The sequence below is a fragment of the Lepus europaeus genome, chromosome 2, assembly GCF_033115175.1.
Source record: "Lepus europaeus isolate LE1 chromosome 2, mLepTim1.pri, whole genome shotgun sequence".
Classification (NCBI taxonomy): Eukaryota; Metazoa; Chordata; class Mammalia; order Lagomorpha; family Leporidae; genus Lepus; species Lepus europaeus.
This window is the reverse complement of record NC_084828.1, coordinates 83,954,924-83,971,173: the sequence shown is the minus strand read 5'-3', so window position 1 is coordinate 83,971,173 and position 16,250 is coordinate 83,954,924. Positions and strand designations below refer to the sequence as shown.

Below are 16,250 nucleotides of genomic sequence, written 5' to 3'. Positions count from 1 at the left end.
GAAGCGTGAGGCTCCTTTGGGACATAGCAGGTGGAATGTCAGGCACGTGGAGAGAAATGCAGGACAGGAGGCTGCTCCTGTGGATGAGCATTTTGGTTGTCTTCAGTATTTTACGATTACCAATAGAGCTACGATGGATAACTGTGTGCAGATGTATTTTTGTATTGCTGGAGGTTCATTTTTAGGACAGATTGCTAAGAATGAGATTGCTCTTGGATCATAGGGTAAATAAAGTATGGTGTCATATTTTCTAGCTACAGTCTGCTCTGTGGGTTACACAGCCATGGATTCAACCATAGCAGCAGATTGAACAGTTTTAAAAGTGTGTCTGTCTGGGGCTGGCCTTGTGGCACAGTGCGTAAGCTGCTGTTTGGAATGCCTGAATCTGTACGGGGATGCCGAAGTTTGAGTCCTGCCTCCACTTCCAGTCTGGCTTCCTGCTAATGCGCAACCTCAGAGGCAGCAGACGATGGCTCAAGAACCTGGGTTCACCTCATGCAGGTGGAGACCTGGATGAAGTCCCTGCGGCCTGGCTTCAGCCTGTTACAGGCATTTAGAGCAAATTAGCAGGTGGAGGGTCTCTGTCTCTCTCTCTCTTCCTGTCACTCTGCCTTTCAAATAAGTAAATCCTTAAATACATGTATATATATAATTTTCAATAATATAAACAATTACAAATAATAAAGTATTCTGCATTGCCATGCTCTGAACATCATTCCAGATCAGAAAAGGGTTTACATGTCCTTTTGAACTTTTTTTTTTAAGATTTATTTAGTTACTTTAAAGAGAAAGGGAAAGACAATAGGAGAAAGATCTTCCAACTGCTGGTTCACTCCCCAAATGACTGCAACAGCCAGCTCTAGGCTAGGCTGAATCCAGGAGCCAGGAGCTCCATCCTGGTCTCCCACATGCGGGTACTTGGATCATCTTCCAGTACCTTCTCAGGTGCACTAGCAGGAAGCTGGATAGAAGTGGAGCAGCCGGGACTCCAGTTGGCACTCCAGTATGAGATGCAGGCTTCAACTGCTGCGCCGCAACTCCAGCCCCTTTTCTTCTTTTTAATTATGAAATTCAAACAAGACAGAAGCATTTGATGTAGAAAAGTGAAGTCTTCCCAATCTCTGGCCCCCAGGTCACTTAAACGTGGCTGTGCACATGTCGGCGACTTTTGCTGTTAGAAATGAAGCCGCAGTGGGTAGCTTTACACATTTTTGCGTGCTTTCTTTGATGATTCTTAGGAAAACCTTGTAGCTAAGAAAGAGCTAGTTGGGCTCAGATTTTATGCAGCTCTGCTACGTTGCTCCCCTTGAAGAGCTGTCCTGTGACAGGGCGTGAGAGAAGCTGTGAGGAGTGGCGTGCTTGGAGTCAGGCTCTCTGCGCCATGTGGACCTGCCTCACCAGGTGCTGGCACCTGTGCCCTTGTGCTGATCTGGCCAGCGACACAGGCGACCACACCTTGACTCCCTAGTGCAGGGCAGAAGCTGTCCAGAGCTCCAGGAGGGCCTTGGAGAGGGGGTTAGAGCCTGGGGCTCCAGTCCCCGATTGGCCACAAACCCAGGATTGGACCGGCACCTCCTCTCTCTGGGCCTCAGTCTCCTCTTACAATAACAGGCCGGGACCGGAGATCTCCTTCCTCTCCCACAGCTGCGGTTCTGCGACCTGGTGACTGGGATTCTGAAGAAAGTACCAGACAAGGTCACTGGCAGGCTGTGTTATGGAAGCACTTCTTGAGTGCTTCCACTTGCGTCTCCAAATCAGACAGTCATCGGAGCCACCAGAGACTATGGGCAAAGTGCCAGGGGACATGGTTTCCAGTCTGGTTCTGAGATGTTAGCCATGGGCCGGGTTGCAGTGGGGCTTCTGATTTCATTGCTTTGGGCCAGTTCAAAGACTTGGATCCAGGAGCCTCCACTCTCCTACATCAACTGCTCCCCCTACTGGACCATTTTGGCACACCCCCACTCGCACAGACCTGCATACAGGGCAGCCTGGGGTGGTACTTCCCCCTTCTCCACTCCTCTTTGTAGAAAAGTGGCCCCAGAGGGTTGTTCCTGCTGGCTATTTGCATATAGTTCCCTCCCATTTCCAATGCACAGAATCAGGCTCTGCCCCTCCCACTCTGTTCATTTGTTCAGCAAAAGTTTGTTGAGCACCTATGATGAGCCACTGTTGGGAGATGCAGCCAATGACAGTGGAATGAAAGCTTGTCTATTCCAAGGGCGGAGGTTGGGGAATAAGATAAGCATGTTGCTTCTCTGTGGGGTGAGGAGAATGGGTTGGGGTGCGAGTATGTTCAGTTTTCAAGAGGGAAGAAGGACATTGCGGGGAAGGTGGAGCACGGCTCTTATGCCCAGATGTCCAGGCAAGCACCAAGCACAGAGGGGTGGGCCCCCTGGGTTTGAGGAGCAGCAGGACGCCGCTGTGGCTGAGAGTAGGGGCAGGCACAGATCTGCATCCACACGGGGATGACTTAAGGGGCTAGCATCCCCTCCCTGTCTAGAAGGATGAACAGGAGGGCCCATGGAATGGGTGGAGGTGGCATACCCGGCAGCACCAGAGGTTTGAGGTGCCTGAAGCCCAACACCCTGGGGGAGGGGGGAGAAGGGAGGGGAGCTAGGAAAGGAAGGCAGGAGCAGAGCAGGCAGGGCTATGCACTGCTGAGCCCAGCTGGCCGCTTCGGCCACTTCGGCCACTTCTCAGACATCCGCATCAGGTCGGCCCGGCAGCGGCTGTGGACCAATCCGGCCCTCTCCTGCTCACTGACACTTTGTTCTGTGACTTCGCGCTCTCGCGGTTCTTCTCCAGCTCCTTTGCCAGCTCTTCCTCCTGCCCGTCCTGGAAATGTGACAGTGCCCCAGGCCTGCTCGTGCTTCTAACGTATGATAAGAAGCGCCCGGGGGGCCTCACTGCCCGCCAGGTAAAACATGCTGGGACGCAGTCTAACCTTTCTGCCAGGGGCTGCCCCTTACCTGCCTTAGTGCCTGTAAGAAACCGGGGGACACGAGAGGAGGAGAGGTGGAGAGCCATGGGCGTGGCTTTCCCTCTGGTCTCGGGTCCACAGTGGGCTTCCTGGGAATGGCGTGGAGAGCTCAGCAGGTGTGCCTGGTGTCTGGAGCCTCGGGATGCGATGCCCACATTAGAGAATGATGCTGGCTGGCTCGTCTGGACGCAGAGCTTGGAAAGCTGCAGAGGGGAAAGGGCTGTGCTTCTACCCCAGTGGGACACAGCTGCCTGGCCCCATGTGGACTGTGGGGCGAGCTGCCTGCGGTCCTCATCGAGTGAGACCAGAAGTGCGCGTTGCTGAGGCCTGGGCTGAGGGAGACGGTGCCAGGTGGGAGGAGTCCCATGGCAGGACTCCTGCCGAATCTCAGAAGTGCCTTGAGAAATAAGGGCCCGCTCCCGGGCTCCTGCCACCTCTCGGGCAGCAACAGCAGACAACAGCCAGCCTCGGGAGGCTGTTGTTTGTTGCCCCTCCTTTGTGGTGCCTGGATGTAGCTTGGAAGGGTCGCAGGAAGGAATCAGAGAGGAGGGCAGCTGGAAAGTGGTGGGAAACAGCCGCCACCACCCCGGGACCCCGCGCTCTGGGCCAGGCCTGCATGGAGCGAGCTTGACATTGGGTGCAAGTTTGCGAGTTTGGGTTTTCAATCCAGCCTCGGCTGAGGTTATGTGACTAGCAGATGCTTGATGCCGGAAGAAGCTCTGTCGACAGAACGAGTGGGAAAGCTGCAAGGCTTGCCTGAAATTGCATCCAGGGTGGGGAGACCAGGGAGAGGGAGAAGTGGGCTTGTCCATAACCCAGCAGGGGCGAGAGTTTGGCGCAGCACCTTGCACACCACGTCCCATATCAGAGTTCAAGTTTGATCCTGGCTCTGCTTCCAATGCCAGCTTCCTGCTAATGTGAATCCTGGGAGGAAGCAGGTGATGTCTCAAGTTCCTTGGTCCCTGCTAACCCACATGGGAGACTTGAGATGAGTTCCGGGCTCCTGGCTTCAGCCTGACCCACCCCAGCTGTTGCATCTGGGGGGTGAACCAGCAGATGGAAGCTTTCTGTCTCTCTGCCTTTCAAACAGATAAATAAATTAACTTTACAAATAATAAAGCTACACGAGCATCAGCACAGCAGGATTGAAAGCTTGTGCCCGAACAGCAGGTCCGGAGACCTGCAGAGTGCACCCCAGAGACCCAAGGACAGGCAGACCCCTAAGGGCTTAGGCCACCACAGTCTGCAGCCACAGGCCAGGCTACAGATGGTTGGGACTCTGGGGTGCAGCAAACAGACATTCTGTCCCTGCTGGTGTGACTGTAAAGTGCAGGGTAGTTTTATATTTTACATATGTGTATGTGATTTATTTGAAAGTCAGAGTTACGGAGAGAGGGAGAGGCAGGGGAGATCTTCCATCTGCTGGTTCACTCTCCAAATGGCCTCAATGCCTGGGGCTGGGCCAGGCCAAAGCCAAGAGCCAGGAATCCCGTCAGGGTCTCCCATGTGCGTGGCAGCGGCCCACATACTAGGGCCATCTTCTGCTGCTTTCTCAGGCACATTATCAGGGAGCTGAATGGGAAGTGGAGCAGCCAGGACTCGAACCAGCACTCATATGGGGCGCTGGCATCACAGGTGACGGCTTAACCTGCTGCGCCACAGCACCAACCCCTCTGCTCCCCAGGGGAATTGAGGGCCAATCCTGAGACCCACGGTGCGCAGAGGTGTCTGGGGGGACCTGGCACTCCTGGTGCCCAGATGTACAGAGGCTTTTCTAGAGAGCTGGTTGGAGCCCTTTCGTGGGAAGCCCATGGGAGAGGATGACAGTTTAGGGGTGGAAGGGAGGGTACGGGGAGATCAGCCCACTTCCCATGTGATGCCTGGGCTGTCTTTGCTCTGTGCCCCGCTGGCACCCCACCACCGTCTGAGCACATCCCAGCTGGTCCATATCATCTCCAAACCATGGCAGTCACTCCTCACTTTGAGTTGGACTTGATGTCTTGGCCCTCGTTCTGCTGTCAGGGAATGAGTTGGCCCCCCCGCCCCAAGTCTTCTCTCTGGACCAATCCTCTGCAGTGTGTGGGCCCCCACTGGCCCAGCCCCTTCACCCCCTTCTCCTGCGTCCCTGTGATGCTGCGGGGTGCCGTCTCCAGTCCTGGGACCAGGGCTCAGCCCCGCCCTTGACAGATGCCGCCCATCCTGGGCTCCCCGCGCTTGCTCGTGCCTGGGCTGTTGGCTTCACTGCCAGTTGCTTGCACCGCGGGCTGCAGAGTAAGCTTTTCTCTGGCACTGCGTTCCCTGGCAGCCACTCCAGCCCTCCCGGAGGAGACATCAGGGTTCCAGACACCGCTCAGAAAAAAATTGCTTCCAATTAAATTATGACTGGCAGAGTTTAATTTTTACATCGAATGTAGCTCATTCCTGTTGTGGGGGGAAAAAAATAAAAAACCTGTGTCGGAGACTGGGATGAAGTGTCATAGCAAGCCCTGCCTCGAGAAAGGAGGGCCAAGGAGATGGTTGGCACAGCATAGCACCCCGCTTAGCGAACGCTCAGCTAACCGTGTCGGCGCTTAATTAGAACCCTCCGGCGGCTCAGCAGTGCCCCCCAGCGGACGCCTGCCCACCTCCCAGCCCCGCATCCACCGCTCCCTAGGTCTTTGCACTGCCTGCAACAGATGGCTGTCTGTGGCCTCTTCCCTGAAGCGCCCCATCCCCCAGGACCCCTCTTTTCACGTCCTCAGCTGTCACTGCCTTGCCCCAGCCCCTCCGTGTGTGTCCCTCCCGCCTCCCGCGGGGTGTTTGGACGTCAGTGCCCAGCACAGCGGGGACCATGAAAGAGGGCTGAGAAACCATTGCCACACAAGAGACGCAGTCCTCACGTTCAATAAAACCTGAGTGGAGTTGCGCTCTGTGGTTTAGCAGGTTTCTTAAAAGCTTACTTCCTTATTCCAGGAATCTGCAAGGGCTGGCCCCGGGGGGTGGGGTACTTACTTTACAGCCGGGGGGGGGGGGGGGGGGACCCAGCACCTGTGAAAGGGACACACGTGGGTGCACAGAGCCGGGCTAAGGTCTGCACTGGAACTTAGAGGCTGGCTCTGGCCTCTCGCCAAGCCCTGGGCTGAGAACAGAGGTGGCCAGCTGGCAGCCTGCTGGTCATATGTGGCCCGTGGACGCACTTTGGCCCACACACTGGTTTTGGTTTTTTTCATTTCTGTTTTTGTTTTTAATGTGAAAAGTTGCCAACACCAGCTTAAAACTTGAAGCGTCTGGCCAGCTGGGGCTTCTGTACCCACAGGGTCAGCAAAGGGCACCTGCTCTAGGCCCCAGCATCCCCTCCCTGTTGTCTGAGAACCGCATGTTCCTGTCATTGAGGCCTGGGGCACGAGGTCTCTGCCCTACTCCTGGTGTGGCCGTGGCACTGTGCTCGGTGCTGGATGTGTCCCCGCTGCCCAGGGGCCGCCGGCTGGGCCCCAGAGGACGCCACCTGCAGGGCACCCACAGCCTGAGGCTTTGCAGGGCCTGGGGGCTGCTCGGCGGCACCCCTCCTTCCCTCGTCTCCCTCGGCATGATGACACAGACTCTTTTCCTCCCCAGGACAAGGGGGATGCTGGGGCCAAGGAGCTGGACAGCTTGAACAGCGACCGCCTGCGGACCGTCCAGCTCAATGTCTGCAGCAGTGAGGAGGTGGAGAAAGCGGTGGAGGTCGTGCGCGCCGGCCTGAAGGACCCTGAGAAAGGTCAGGGGCCGCAGGGCGGGCGCGGGGCTGTGTGGAGGGGCCCTTCCCGGAGGCCACCTCCGTTGGCTGGCATCCTGCCCACAGGCTCCTGTGGACCCCGGGGTTGAGTTGTGGGGGGGTGGGGTGGGGGTGGGGGGCGGGTTCTCCATCAAGGAGCAGTGTGCTGAGAGGCAGGGCGGCACGACAGACAGGGTTTGGTGCAGCCTTGGGGGTGGGTGGGAAGCCGGTCAGTGTGGCAGAGACCGGGCACGGTCGTTCCCGGCGCAGTGGAGCGTGGACAGCCGTGGAGCAGCCCTGTTGGCCGGGACAGGTTTGGTCTCATTCAGGGTTAGTGGAGAGGGGGGAGGGAGGCGGGCCAGGCCTTGGGTGCCGAGTGAGGGAGCCGCTGGAGGGGCTGCCTTGAGTGGAATGGCCTGGCTGGACATGAGCTCACTCTGGGGACTGCAGAGGCCATGTATGGCGCGGTTCGAAGCGGGAGCGGGAGTCCAAGAGTTGTAGCCTAAGGTGGGCATTGGGAAAGAGGAGGGGTCAGGGACAGGGGGAGGAGCCCATGATAGCGGGACTTGATAGCTCGGATTGGGGCGGCAGGTCTCCACCCTGCGTGCCCCAGTGCCCATGGGGTCCCCGGGTGGAGACCAGGTGCCCACGGTGGGAGGCGAGGCTGGGAGTGGGGGAGGGACTCCATGGGCGAAGCTGGGGCCATTGGTCCAGAAGCTAAAACGAACAGGGGGTTTAGGGGCCAGCGCCACGGAGTAGATGCTACAGGAGGTTGTTGTCACTAAGGATTCAAGGGTCCCCCCGGTTCAGCCGTGGGGGCTTTGGGGCAGAGACTCTGTTGTACATCTGCAGGGGCCAGCTCTCCTGAGCCGCTGGGGGTGGGGTGGGCAGGGAACAGGGCAGGCGTCCGTGCTGAGCGAGGCTGAAACGCCCCTGTCGCGGACCCAGCCCCTGCTCGGCCTGGGCCGCCCCGCGGGACATCTGCTTCCTAATTAACAGGCGATCCCACCCGGGAAGGGCGGGCGGGGCCCCACGGGGTGATCCGCGGGCAGCGGTGGGGGAGCCGCCTCCTCACTGTGGCCGCTGCACGGCCCTGGGAGGGGCCCGTCCTCGCCGGCGCTGCGCAGGGCCTGCTCCCGGCCCGGCCACAGATGGAGCCACACGGAGGGCCCCCGGGCGCCTTCCAGGGAGGGCTTGCAGCAGCTCACCCCCACCTGGCGTAGCCGACACTGCAGGCTGTGGGAAAGATCTGGAGACTTTTTTAGGTCTGAGAAAGAAAAGAAACCCGTCAGACACGCGGCTGCGTGCCCTCCCTCCCCGCCCCCGGCCCTCATCCCAGCCTCGGAGCTGTGGTTTTCCCCGGGGACGCCTCGCCCATGCCCACCGTCTCGGGAGGTGCTGGCTGTGAACGCCAGGTGGCGCCCTCGCGGAGTCCTCCGCACGGCGCGTGCGGACCGGATCCTGGCGGCAGGGGGCGCTGCCCGCTCCTCGCTCCTGGCCGCGGGGCGCCTCCTGGGAGCCGGTCGGCTGCCCTGCGCCTTGGCTGGGGGGAACCGTTGCTTCCCCAGCCTGCGGATCCAGCCCAGGGGGTGGGATGAAGGGCTTGTGTGATGAGAGCAGCTGGGCCTGTGCCACAGCCGCCTTCCCACAGCAGGGCTCCAAGGGCTTGGACATCCGGAGCCTGTGACCGCCCTCCTCACCCCGCCCCGGCGAGAGCTGCGTGGGGGTGCTGCAGGCAGCTGCGGGCAAGGCCTGACCCTGGCACCCCGGTGTTTACCAGTCGGCCAGCCAACGTTGGGTGCCTAAAGGGGCGTGGCCCGGGGAGGCGGAGTCTGCGGTTGGATGCCGGCCAAGTGGAAGCCCGCGGCTCTGGGACATGACTCCTGAGGAGCAGGGTGGCGTTGTGGGCATTATATGGTGGATGGGGAAGACCCTGGGTCACAGGCACCCTCCATCTGCTTTTGCGAAGGCTGGGGTTACTCTGGGCTTTGCCTCTTAATAGAAGTGTGAGCTTGGACCTGGGCCTGCACCTGTGTGGGCCTCAGCTTGCCCGTCCGCGAAGTGGGCACAGTGCTCTGCCAGCCCTCCAGTGCTCTCCTAGATCACAGCACTGCAGGAGCCTGGGTGCAATTCTGACACAGGCTGCCCTCAGGCTGCGGGGTCGGGTGTGTGGGAGGGGGCGTTACAGGAGAGACGGGAGGGGCTCCACATCAGGAGGGTCAGACTTGGAGAGGGCAGAGTGAGCGAGGTGCATGCTCAAGAGTACTGGGGGGGGGGCTGGCTGAGGACTCCTGGGTGGGGGGAGAGCCCGGGTCTGCAGGCCAGGTGAGCAAGGTGATGAGGACCCAAGCTAATGCACGTGGAGACAGGAGGGAAGAAGGGACTCTCAGGACCCAGCCCAGGGCCCCCGTAGCAGCACAGACTAAGCATGCGGCCACATAGACACAGCCCAAGTCCCAGCCATCCCACCTGCAGGGGCCCCAGGGCCACTTAGCAGACACTTTCTAGTTGGCTGGGAGTTGAGGTGGACGTAGCCCAGGGCAGGGCGGCTGTCATCTTGGTCTATCAGCATCGTTAACTCTCCCCATGCCTGCTCGGGTGGAGGAGCAGTGAGGGAGCTGGAGGGGTTCAGGGCAGCCAGTGACAGAGCAGCAGACGTGGGCAGCCCGGGGGCTGGATGGGAGGCTGGATGGGGGTCAGGTGGAGGTGAGGGTCAGGAGGAGAAGACGGGTTGGAAGAGCGCCCTGACTGCCTACGGGAACGGAGGTGACACCAAGGCCACTCAGGGAGACCCCCGTCACCGAGGCCCACGGCAATGCTGCGGTGAATTTAGTGGGGACAAAGAGCTGCTGGGTCCATGAGCTGTCGCTGCTGTCCAGTCCCAGGTCAAGGCAACACTTTGCTGAGTGGTCGTGTCCGATGCCATTGTCCTGTTTTCAGGTGGAAAAAAGGATTGTGTGCATTTTAGATCATGCGATGCTGTCTCATGTGAGCCAAACACACAGGAGCTAGGACAGTCCATAAACATAAAGCACGTGCGGCCGCTTCACAGCACGGAAGAAGCAGGCCCAGGGCAGGACCCTGGGTGCACCTGTCCCCTGGCAGGTGGAGGACGGCTTCACGGAGGAGACAGTGTCGTGGCCCGTTTGTAGTGTTCATGCCGAGGGGGGCTGAGGACGGTGAAGGCTGGGGGGCAGGGTCCTCGGCAGGCAGCGGCCCAGAGACCCCGGGGTGCAGGGTGGAGGCCAGCAGCAGGGCTGGGAGCCCAGGATGGTGTGTGTGTGCGGGGGGGAGATGGCGAGTGGAGAGGGTGTGCACCTGCTGTGGAGGGAGCAGGGCAGACAGCTGGAGGAGGGTCTGTAAGATAGGGAGACGCGGTATTTAGAGACAGCCTGCCACATACTATGCACTGATTAAGCGCCTGATGTGTACAGCCTTGGAGAGAAGGAGCCAGGGGCAAGGCTGGTGGCGGGTGGAGTGCTGGCCAGGCAGAGTGCAGGGCGGCTTCCGCGGAGACGCAGAGAACGCAGGACCTGTTGGGAGAGGGCGGGTGTTGTCGTGGGTGGCCCATCACGTCGTGAATGTCCACGGCGAGGTCCCTGGTGAGGCCGAGAGAGGGTGGCCCCTGCACAGCAAGGTGGGGAGCGCCAGGGAGCCCTTCGCGGACACTTTGTTAACCTGATGAAGGTCCTTATTCCTCCGTAAGTAGCGGGGGCAGCAGATGTCGCTGAGGAAGCTTTAATTTGGGCAGCACAGAAGGAGAGCAGCTAGAGAGCAATTGCTCCATCAGTCATTCGCACAAAACTCCTTCCCATGATTAACTCGGAAAGTGAGCAGGGCTATGTTCTCACATCAGGGGCGCCCTGGGGCCGGGGTGGGGGGCTGCGGGTAGGGGGCCCTGCTTTGGGGCTGCGCCTGTGTATTTCCTCCAGAGGTGGGGCTCAGCTGTGTCCTGAGGCCACACCCCTCTAGCCCATGCACCCCAGAAGACTGACCTCAGCAAGGGCCTGGGGGAGCATGGCTGCCCCCTCCTGGCCGCACTGCCCGGCCATCCCCAGGAGGGCTCTGACTTACTGGGGGAGGGAGCCTGCGCTTTCCCCTCAAGGCCTAACTGTCCCCGGCAGTAAGAGTAATTAATAGACGAAGCGCCACAGAACCTTCCAGCACCAGCATTCTGACTCCAAAGGCAGCTAGGCCCTGGCTGGGCCAGCAGGAAGCAGTCCACCCCCCTGCACTGCTCTGGTCCTGCCCTCGGCCCTCAGCCCCAAGCCTGCAGAGACCAGAGGTGGGCACGCAGGGTGCTGGTGAGAAGCTCCCCGTGTCACGGGGCTCTGACGAGGAAGAGGAGGGAGTGGAGTCGTGGCTGGGAGGGCCTGAGGGTGGAGCCTGTGAGCCCCTAACCTGCTGTGTCGCCTTGAAACGTGGTCCCCGCTCTGCTCATCAGAGGGGGCTTGGCCTGGAAGCCCCCCGAGGTTCCCCTGGCTTCTGTAATGAAAGCTCAGAGGTAGGGGTGAGCCAGTCAGTGCGAGATGTGGGGTGACATGGGGTGGAGCAGAGCGGGAGTGAGTGAGGTGGGCCGCAAAGCTGGGGCAGCCCTGGGTCCTGGGTCCTGAGGGGCCCAGACAATCAGTCCAGGCAGACAGGACTCGAGGGCCAGTGTGCACCTGACTCCGGGGAGGCTGACAGCCTGCACTCTCTGCCCTCCATCTCCTGTCGCGCTGGGCCCACTCCAGAAAGTTTCTTGGGCATGAGGCTGGGAGGTCCCAGAGGAGGGGCTGGGCGGTCCTCGGGAGGTCCTGGGGGAGGGGCACAACAGCAGGATGGGGCTGGGTGGCATCTGGTGACCCGGGCCCTGTCTCTCCCGGGCAGGCGTGTGGGGCCTGGTGAACAATGCGGGCATCTCGACGTTTGGGGAGGTGGAGTTCACCAGCATGGAGACCTACAAGGAGGTGGCTGAAGTGAACCTCTGGGGCACGGTGCGAGTGACAAAGTCCTTCCTCCCGCTTGTCCGCAGGGCCAAAGGTGAGCCGGAGAGGGAGCCCCTGCCTGCCCCCCGCACCTGCCCACAATGAAACACGTGTCCCCTCAGAGCCGGCGTCCAAACCCACGGGCTCCGCTGGCCCTGGGCTGGGGGTGGCAGAGACCCCAGGCCGGGGAGGGGAGGGGGCGAGTGGCCTGCAGGAAGATGAGGTAAGAGGTCAGCAGTGTGCGCACCAAGGGCTGAGAGATGATGGCCGCTGTCCCGCTCTGGGGCCTCCCCTAGAGAAAGCGTCCCCATCCCTAGGCCACGCTTACGTGCACATTGGCACACCCATTGTGTAGGTTATCATGCTGCAGTTAGAGACATTGTGGTATTAAGAAAATATAGTCCCCTGGTCAGGATTAGAAGTTTGGGAAACAGACAAAATTCCCAGGCCACCGGGTCAGCCAAGTTTAAGCAAAGCCCCCACCCAGCCACTGCCTCCATGTTCCTCCCTGGAACAACCGACAACTGTGGGAAGAGGGCCAGGCCGGTGGGCAAGGGTGCAGAGGGCAGCTAGGGGCTTTGGGAAAGAAACCCCAACCCCGCCGGGACTCGGAAGCCAGGGATTTCTGGAAAGCGCTTCTCCTGGGTGCACACAGGGACGGGCTGGCCCCAGGCCCACCTGACCTCATGCAGCCAGGCTGAGCAGGATTCACCTCTGACCCCAGCGGCCCCAGGGTTGGGGCCACCCTCCCCGGTGCCTGAGGCTGCTCTCCTTTCCCAGCCCTAAAGCTCGGGAACCCCGCACCTGCCCCAGCCTGCGTCTCCGTCTGCCAGGCTGTCCTGTCTGGCTTCTAAATTGCGGGCGTGCTGCCCTCTGCTGGCAGCCCTGCATCTCGTTCCTTTACCTCCTCCTGGGCCCCTGGGCAGATCCGGGAGGCTGAGGCGTCTGTGTGGGGCCCAGCTGCTCTGCAGCACCAAAGGAGAAAGCCCCGCAGCCTGGGTGGCTCAGCCGTGGTTCCCGCGGGGCCTCGGAAGCATGCCAGCCCTGGCCCCCTGAGCAGGGCTCGCCCTCCCTCTCTGCAGGCCGCGTGGTCAACATCAGCAGCATGCTGGGCCGCATGGCCAACCCGGCCCGCTCCCCGTACTGCATCACCAAGTTCGGGGTGGAGGCCTTCTCCGACTGCCTGCGCTACGAGATGCACCCGCTGGGCGTGAAGGTGAGCGTGGTGGAGCCGGGCAACTTCATCGCCGCCACCAGCCTGTACAGCCCCGAGCGCATCCAGGCCATCGCCCGGAAGATGTGGGACGAGCTGCCCGAGGTCGTGCGCCAGGACTACGGCAGGAAGTACTTCGACGAGAAGATCGCCAAGATGGAGACCTACTGCAACAGCGGCTCCACGGACACCACGCCCGTCATCGACGCCGTCACGCACGCGCTGACCGCCGCCACGCCACACACCCGCTACCACCCCATGGACTACTACTGGTGGCTGCGGATGCAGGTCATGACGCACCTGCCTGGGGCCATCTCCGACAGGATCTACATACACTGAAGAGCTGAGCGCTGTTGGGGAGGGAGGGAGGGCGAGAGGAGCTCCCACGGCCACCGATACCCAAACTCCCAGGAGGCCCGTTCCCGGGTTAGCATTCAGCAGAGGGCGTGCCCCGCCTGTCTTGTTCACACAGTGAGTGGCTCAGGCCTTCACACACCCGGTGCCCCTTGGCAGGCAGGCAGGGCCCCCGCCACCCTTGGTGCATTTGTCTATCTGGAGTTGATTTTCTACCGATTTGGGGGAAACCTCTTTATATTAAAAGCAGATTTACTATAGAATATCATCCAAATTCCTTCACATCTGGGATGCCAAAGCAGCCATTAAAAAAAAAAGGACCTCATTTGACCCATAAGACAGCCTCATGGTACAACTCTGGTTTTCTCTTGTTCATGGAGAAGTCAGAGCTCAGAGAAGATCCACGAAATAAGCCTTTTGTGGTTCATCGGTGGCCCAGGTCACGGGCCTGCCCTGCCGCGGCTGTGGAAACAGCTGGTGCTTTGCATGCCAGGGCTGCCTTTGGCTCCACTCACCTGAGAACCCTCTGACTGCGCCCTCCCCTGGGCCCCGTACACCAGTGCCTGCGTGTGCTCCTCTGCCCACCCACGGCGCTGTGGAGAGGGCGTGGCGCTGTTCTGGAGACTCCCATTTGAAAGTCTCCAAGCTGCGTTAGGGCCTGGGCTACACGTGTGTGAGGTGCTCTCCGGCTAGGAGGGCCTGCTGGGCGCTGCCTGGGGGTCCTGGGACGGGTGTTGATGGGGCGTCCTTGGCGGGAGCAGCGGCGCCAAGGCAGGCCTGTGGCACCCTGTCCCTGCGTTCTCTGCCTGTCTCACGTGGCGCTCACACTGACACGCACACCTGCTGCGTGGGGCTTCAGCGTGGCCTTCACCGAGGCTCACCTTCCTGCTCTGGCCTTACTTTGTTTTTATTTATTTATACTTCATTTTATGTATACAAAATGTAGAGAGAGAGAAAGAGAGAGAGATCTTTCCTCTGCTGGTTCATTCCCCAAATGCCCACAACAGCCAGGGATGGGCCAGGCCAAAGCCAGGAGCCTGGGATGCAGTCAGGGTCTCCCATGTGGATGGCAGGGACCCATGTACTTGAACCTGCTGCCTCCCAAGTTGTGCATTAGCAGGAAGCTGGAATAGTCCATGGAATCAGAACTGAAACCCAGGCACTCTGATACGGGTGCAGGAGTCCCAAGCTGGGTCATCACTGCACCAAATGTCCGCCGCTGTATTTTTAATTGAGTCCAGGCAGAGCCGGTGTTGTCACTTCCCAGGATTGAATGGCCAAGGAGCTGGATGTTTAGACCCAAGCCAGACACCACCACCCTCCAGGAAGCTGCCCGCCTAGGCCATGGCACGGAGCGCCAGCATTGCAAACTTACCTAGCATCTCCACCTCCCTTTGGAAGCACTAAATCTGCCACTAGGGGGCGTGCCACTCCCTCTGTAGCGGGACCCAAGAACTTCCACCCAAGCCCAGGGTCTCTCAAAGGGTGCAACCCCCCCCCCCCACCTCCCCAGGAAACTGCCTGAGAGCAAAAGCGAGGCCCCCTTACAGACAGCATCCCTGCTATTCCAGCAGCTGCCTGGCTTGAGCCTGGAGCCCAGTGCCAGGAGATGGCAGAAGACTTCGGGCAGCTGGCACAGGCCCTGAGGCTCGGGCGTGCCAAGGGAAGGGGGGTCTCACAATGAACAAATTCAGCTTTGCCTTGGTGCCTTTGTCCCCTCTGCCCTGCAACAGGGATGCCCTGTCCCACTTCCTGTCTGCAGGGTGAGCCCAGGAGGGCCTGGGGGAAGGGAGACAGGCAGGGCTGAAAGCCTGCGCGGCCCAGGGAGGTGTTGACATAACTGGAAGATGCTTCTCCGCCACAGAACTGGCCTCTAGCAGGAGCCTTTCAGAATCCCATTTCTACGTCTTGGGAGAATTTGTTCTCATGGTGAACTTTATTAAAGGAAATGGACGTGACACTTGGCGTCACTGGGCTTCCCCAGGGGGGAGTAGAGGAGGCTCTGGGCGCCCGTCAGCAGCCAGCTGATCGCCAGTGAAGCTGCGCCGGGGGGCGGGGGTCTTGGCAGTCAGCGGGCACCAGGCTCAGCCTGCAGGCTCTCCCCACTTGGAGTTTGTGTCGCAGGCATTGAAAAGCCCAGGGCACGCCCCTCCAGACAATCTCAATGCCACTCAAAACTTGGCCTTCACCACTCAGTGTGTGCCAGCCTCCAGCCTACATGGGTGCAAGATGTAGTGTTAAGTCTTCGAAGGAGGGGGTGGGCAGAGTACAGGTAGCTGTCCCCATTCTAGAGATACACGACTGAGGCCCACAGAGGGGAAGTGACAGTGGATCCGGGACAGAGCCGGGTCGGGACGAGTCTCCTGAACGTTACGATGCACCCTCCCAGCATGCCGAGGCTCCCAGCAGCCCGAGGAGCCAAGCCAGTGGGTCACCAGCCACCCAGACCCTCGTGCTTGTTAGCTGGCGGGGGCTGTTGTGGTGGGTAGGGAGGCGGCCTTCCAGAAGCTGCCCCGTCCTGCTGGGATCAGATGGCACCCACAGGCCACCTTGGGTGGGAACGAGAGGGGCTCCAGCACCCTTACCGTGGCAGGGTTCCTGAGGCCATCCGGCTGCCTCCCAGCCCCGGCCTCTGAAGGGTAGTCCATCACCCAGGCCGCGGGGCCGCCTCAGCCAGCATGTAGGCCCCGGGCCAGCGCTGCGAACTGAACTGCCCCTTCCAACATTCACCAACGGAAGCCCTAATCCTCAGTGAGGCTACACTTTGAGACAGGATAGTCGTGGTCAGAGGAGGGTTAGTGGCCTTCTAAAGAGAGCCAGAGGGGCCGGTGTCGTGGCACAGCGGGTTATGTTGCCCCCTGTAACGTCAGCAGCCCATAGCAGGGCACCAGTTCGAGTCCCGGCTGCTCTGCTTCCGATCCAGCTCCCTGCTAATGTGCCTGGGAAAGCAGTGGAGGATGGCCCAAGTGCTTGGGCCCCTGCACCCACATGGGAAACTGGAAT

At 60.3% G+C, this 16,250-nt stretch overlaps 1 protein-coding gene across 5 annotated transcripts in view; it reads left to right on the top strand.

The window, feature by feature from the left end:
- The window catches only part of BDH1 (3-hydroxybutyrate dehydrogenase 1), a 40,293-nt gene extending 25,088 nt beyond the window's left edge, over positions 1-15,205 (top strand). For all 5 annotated transcript variants that reach the window (XM_062209860.1, XM_062209832.1, XM_062209839.1 and 2 more), the window contains 3 exons: positions 6,575-6,716; positions 11,583-11,735; positions 12,763-15,205. In XM_062209860.1, coding sequence (XP_062065844.1) covers positions 6,575-6,716; positions 11,583-11,735; positions 12,763-13,232 — 765 coding nt within the window. In that variant the 3' untranslated portion in view covers positions 13,233-15,205. The remainder of the gene's footprint in view (positions 1-6,574; positions 6,717-11,582; positions 11,736-12,762) is intronic.
- Positions 15,206-16,250: the final 1,045 nt, after the last annotated feature.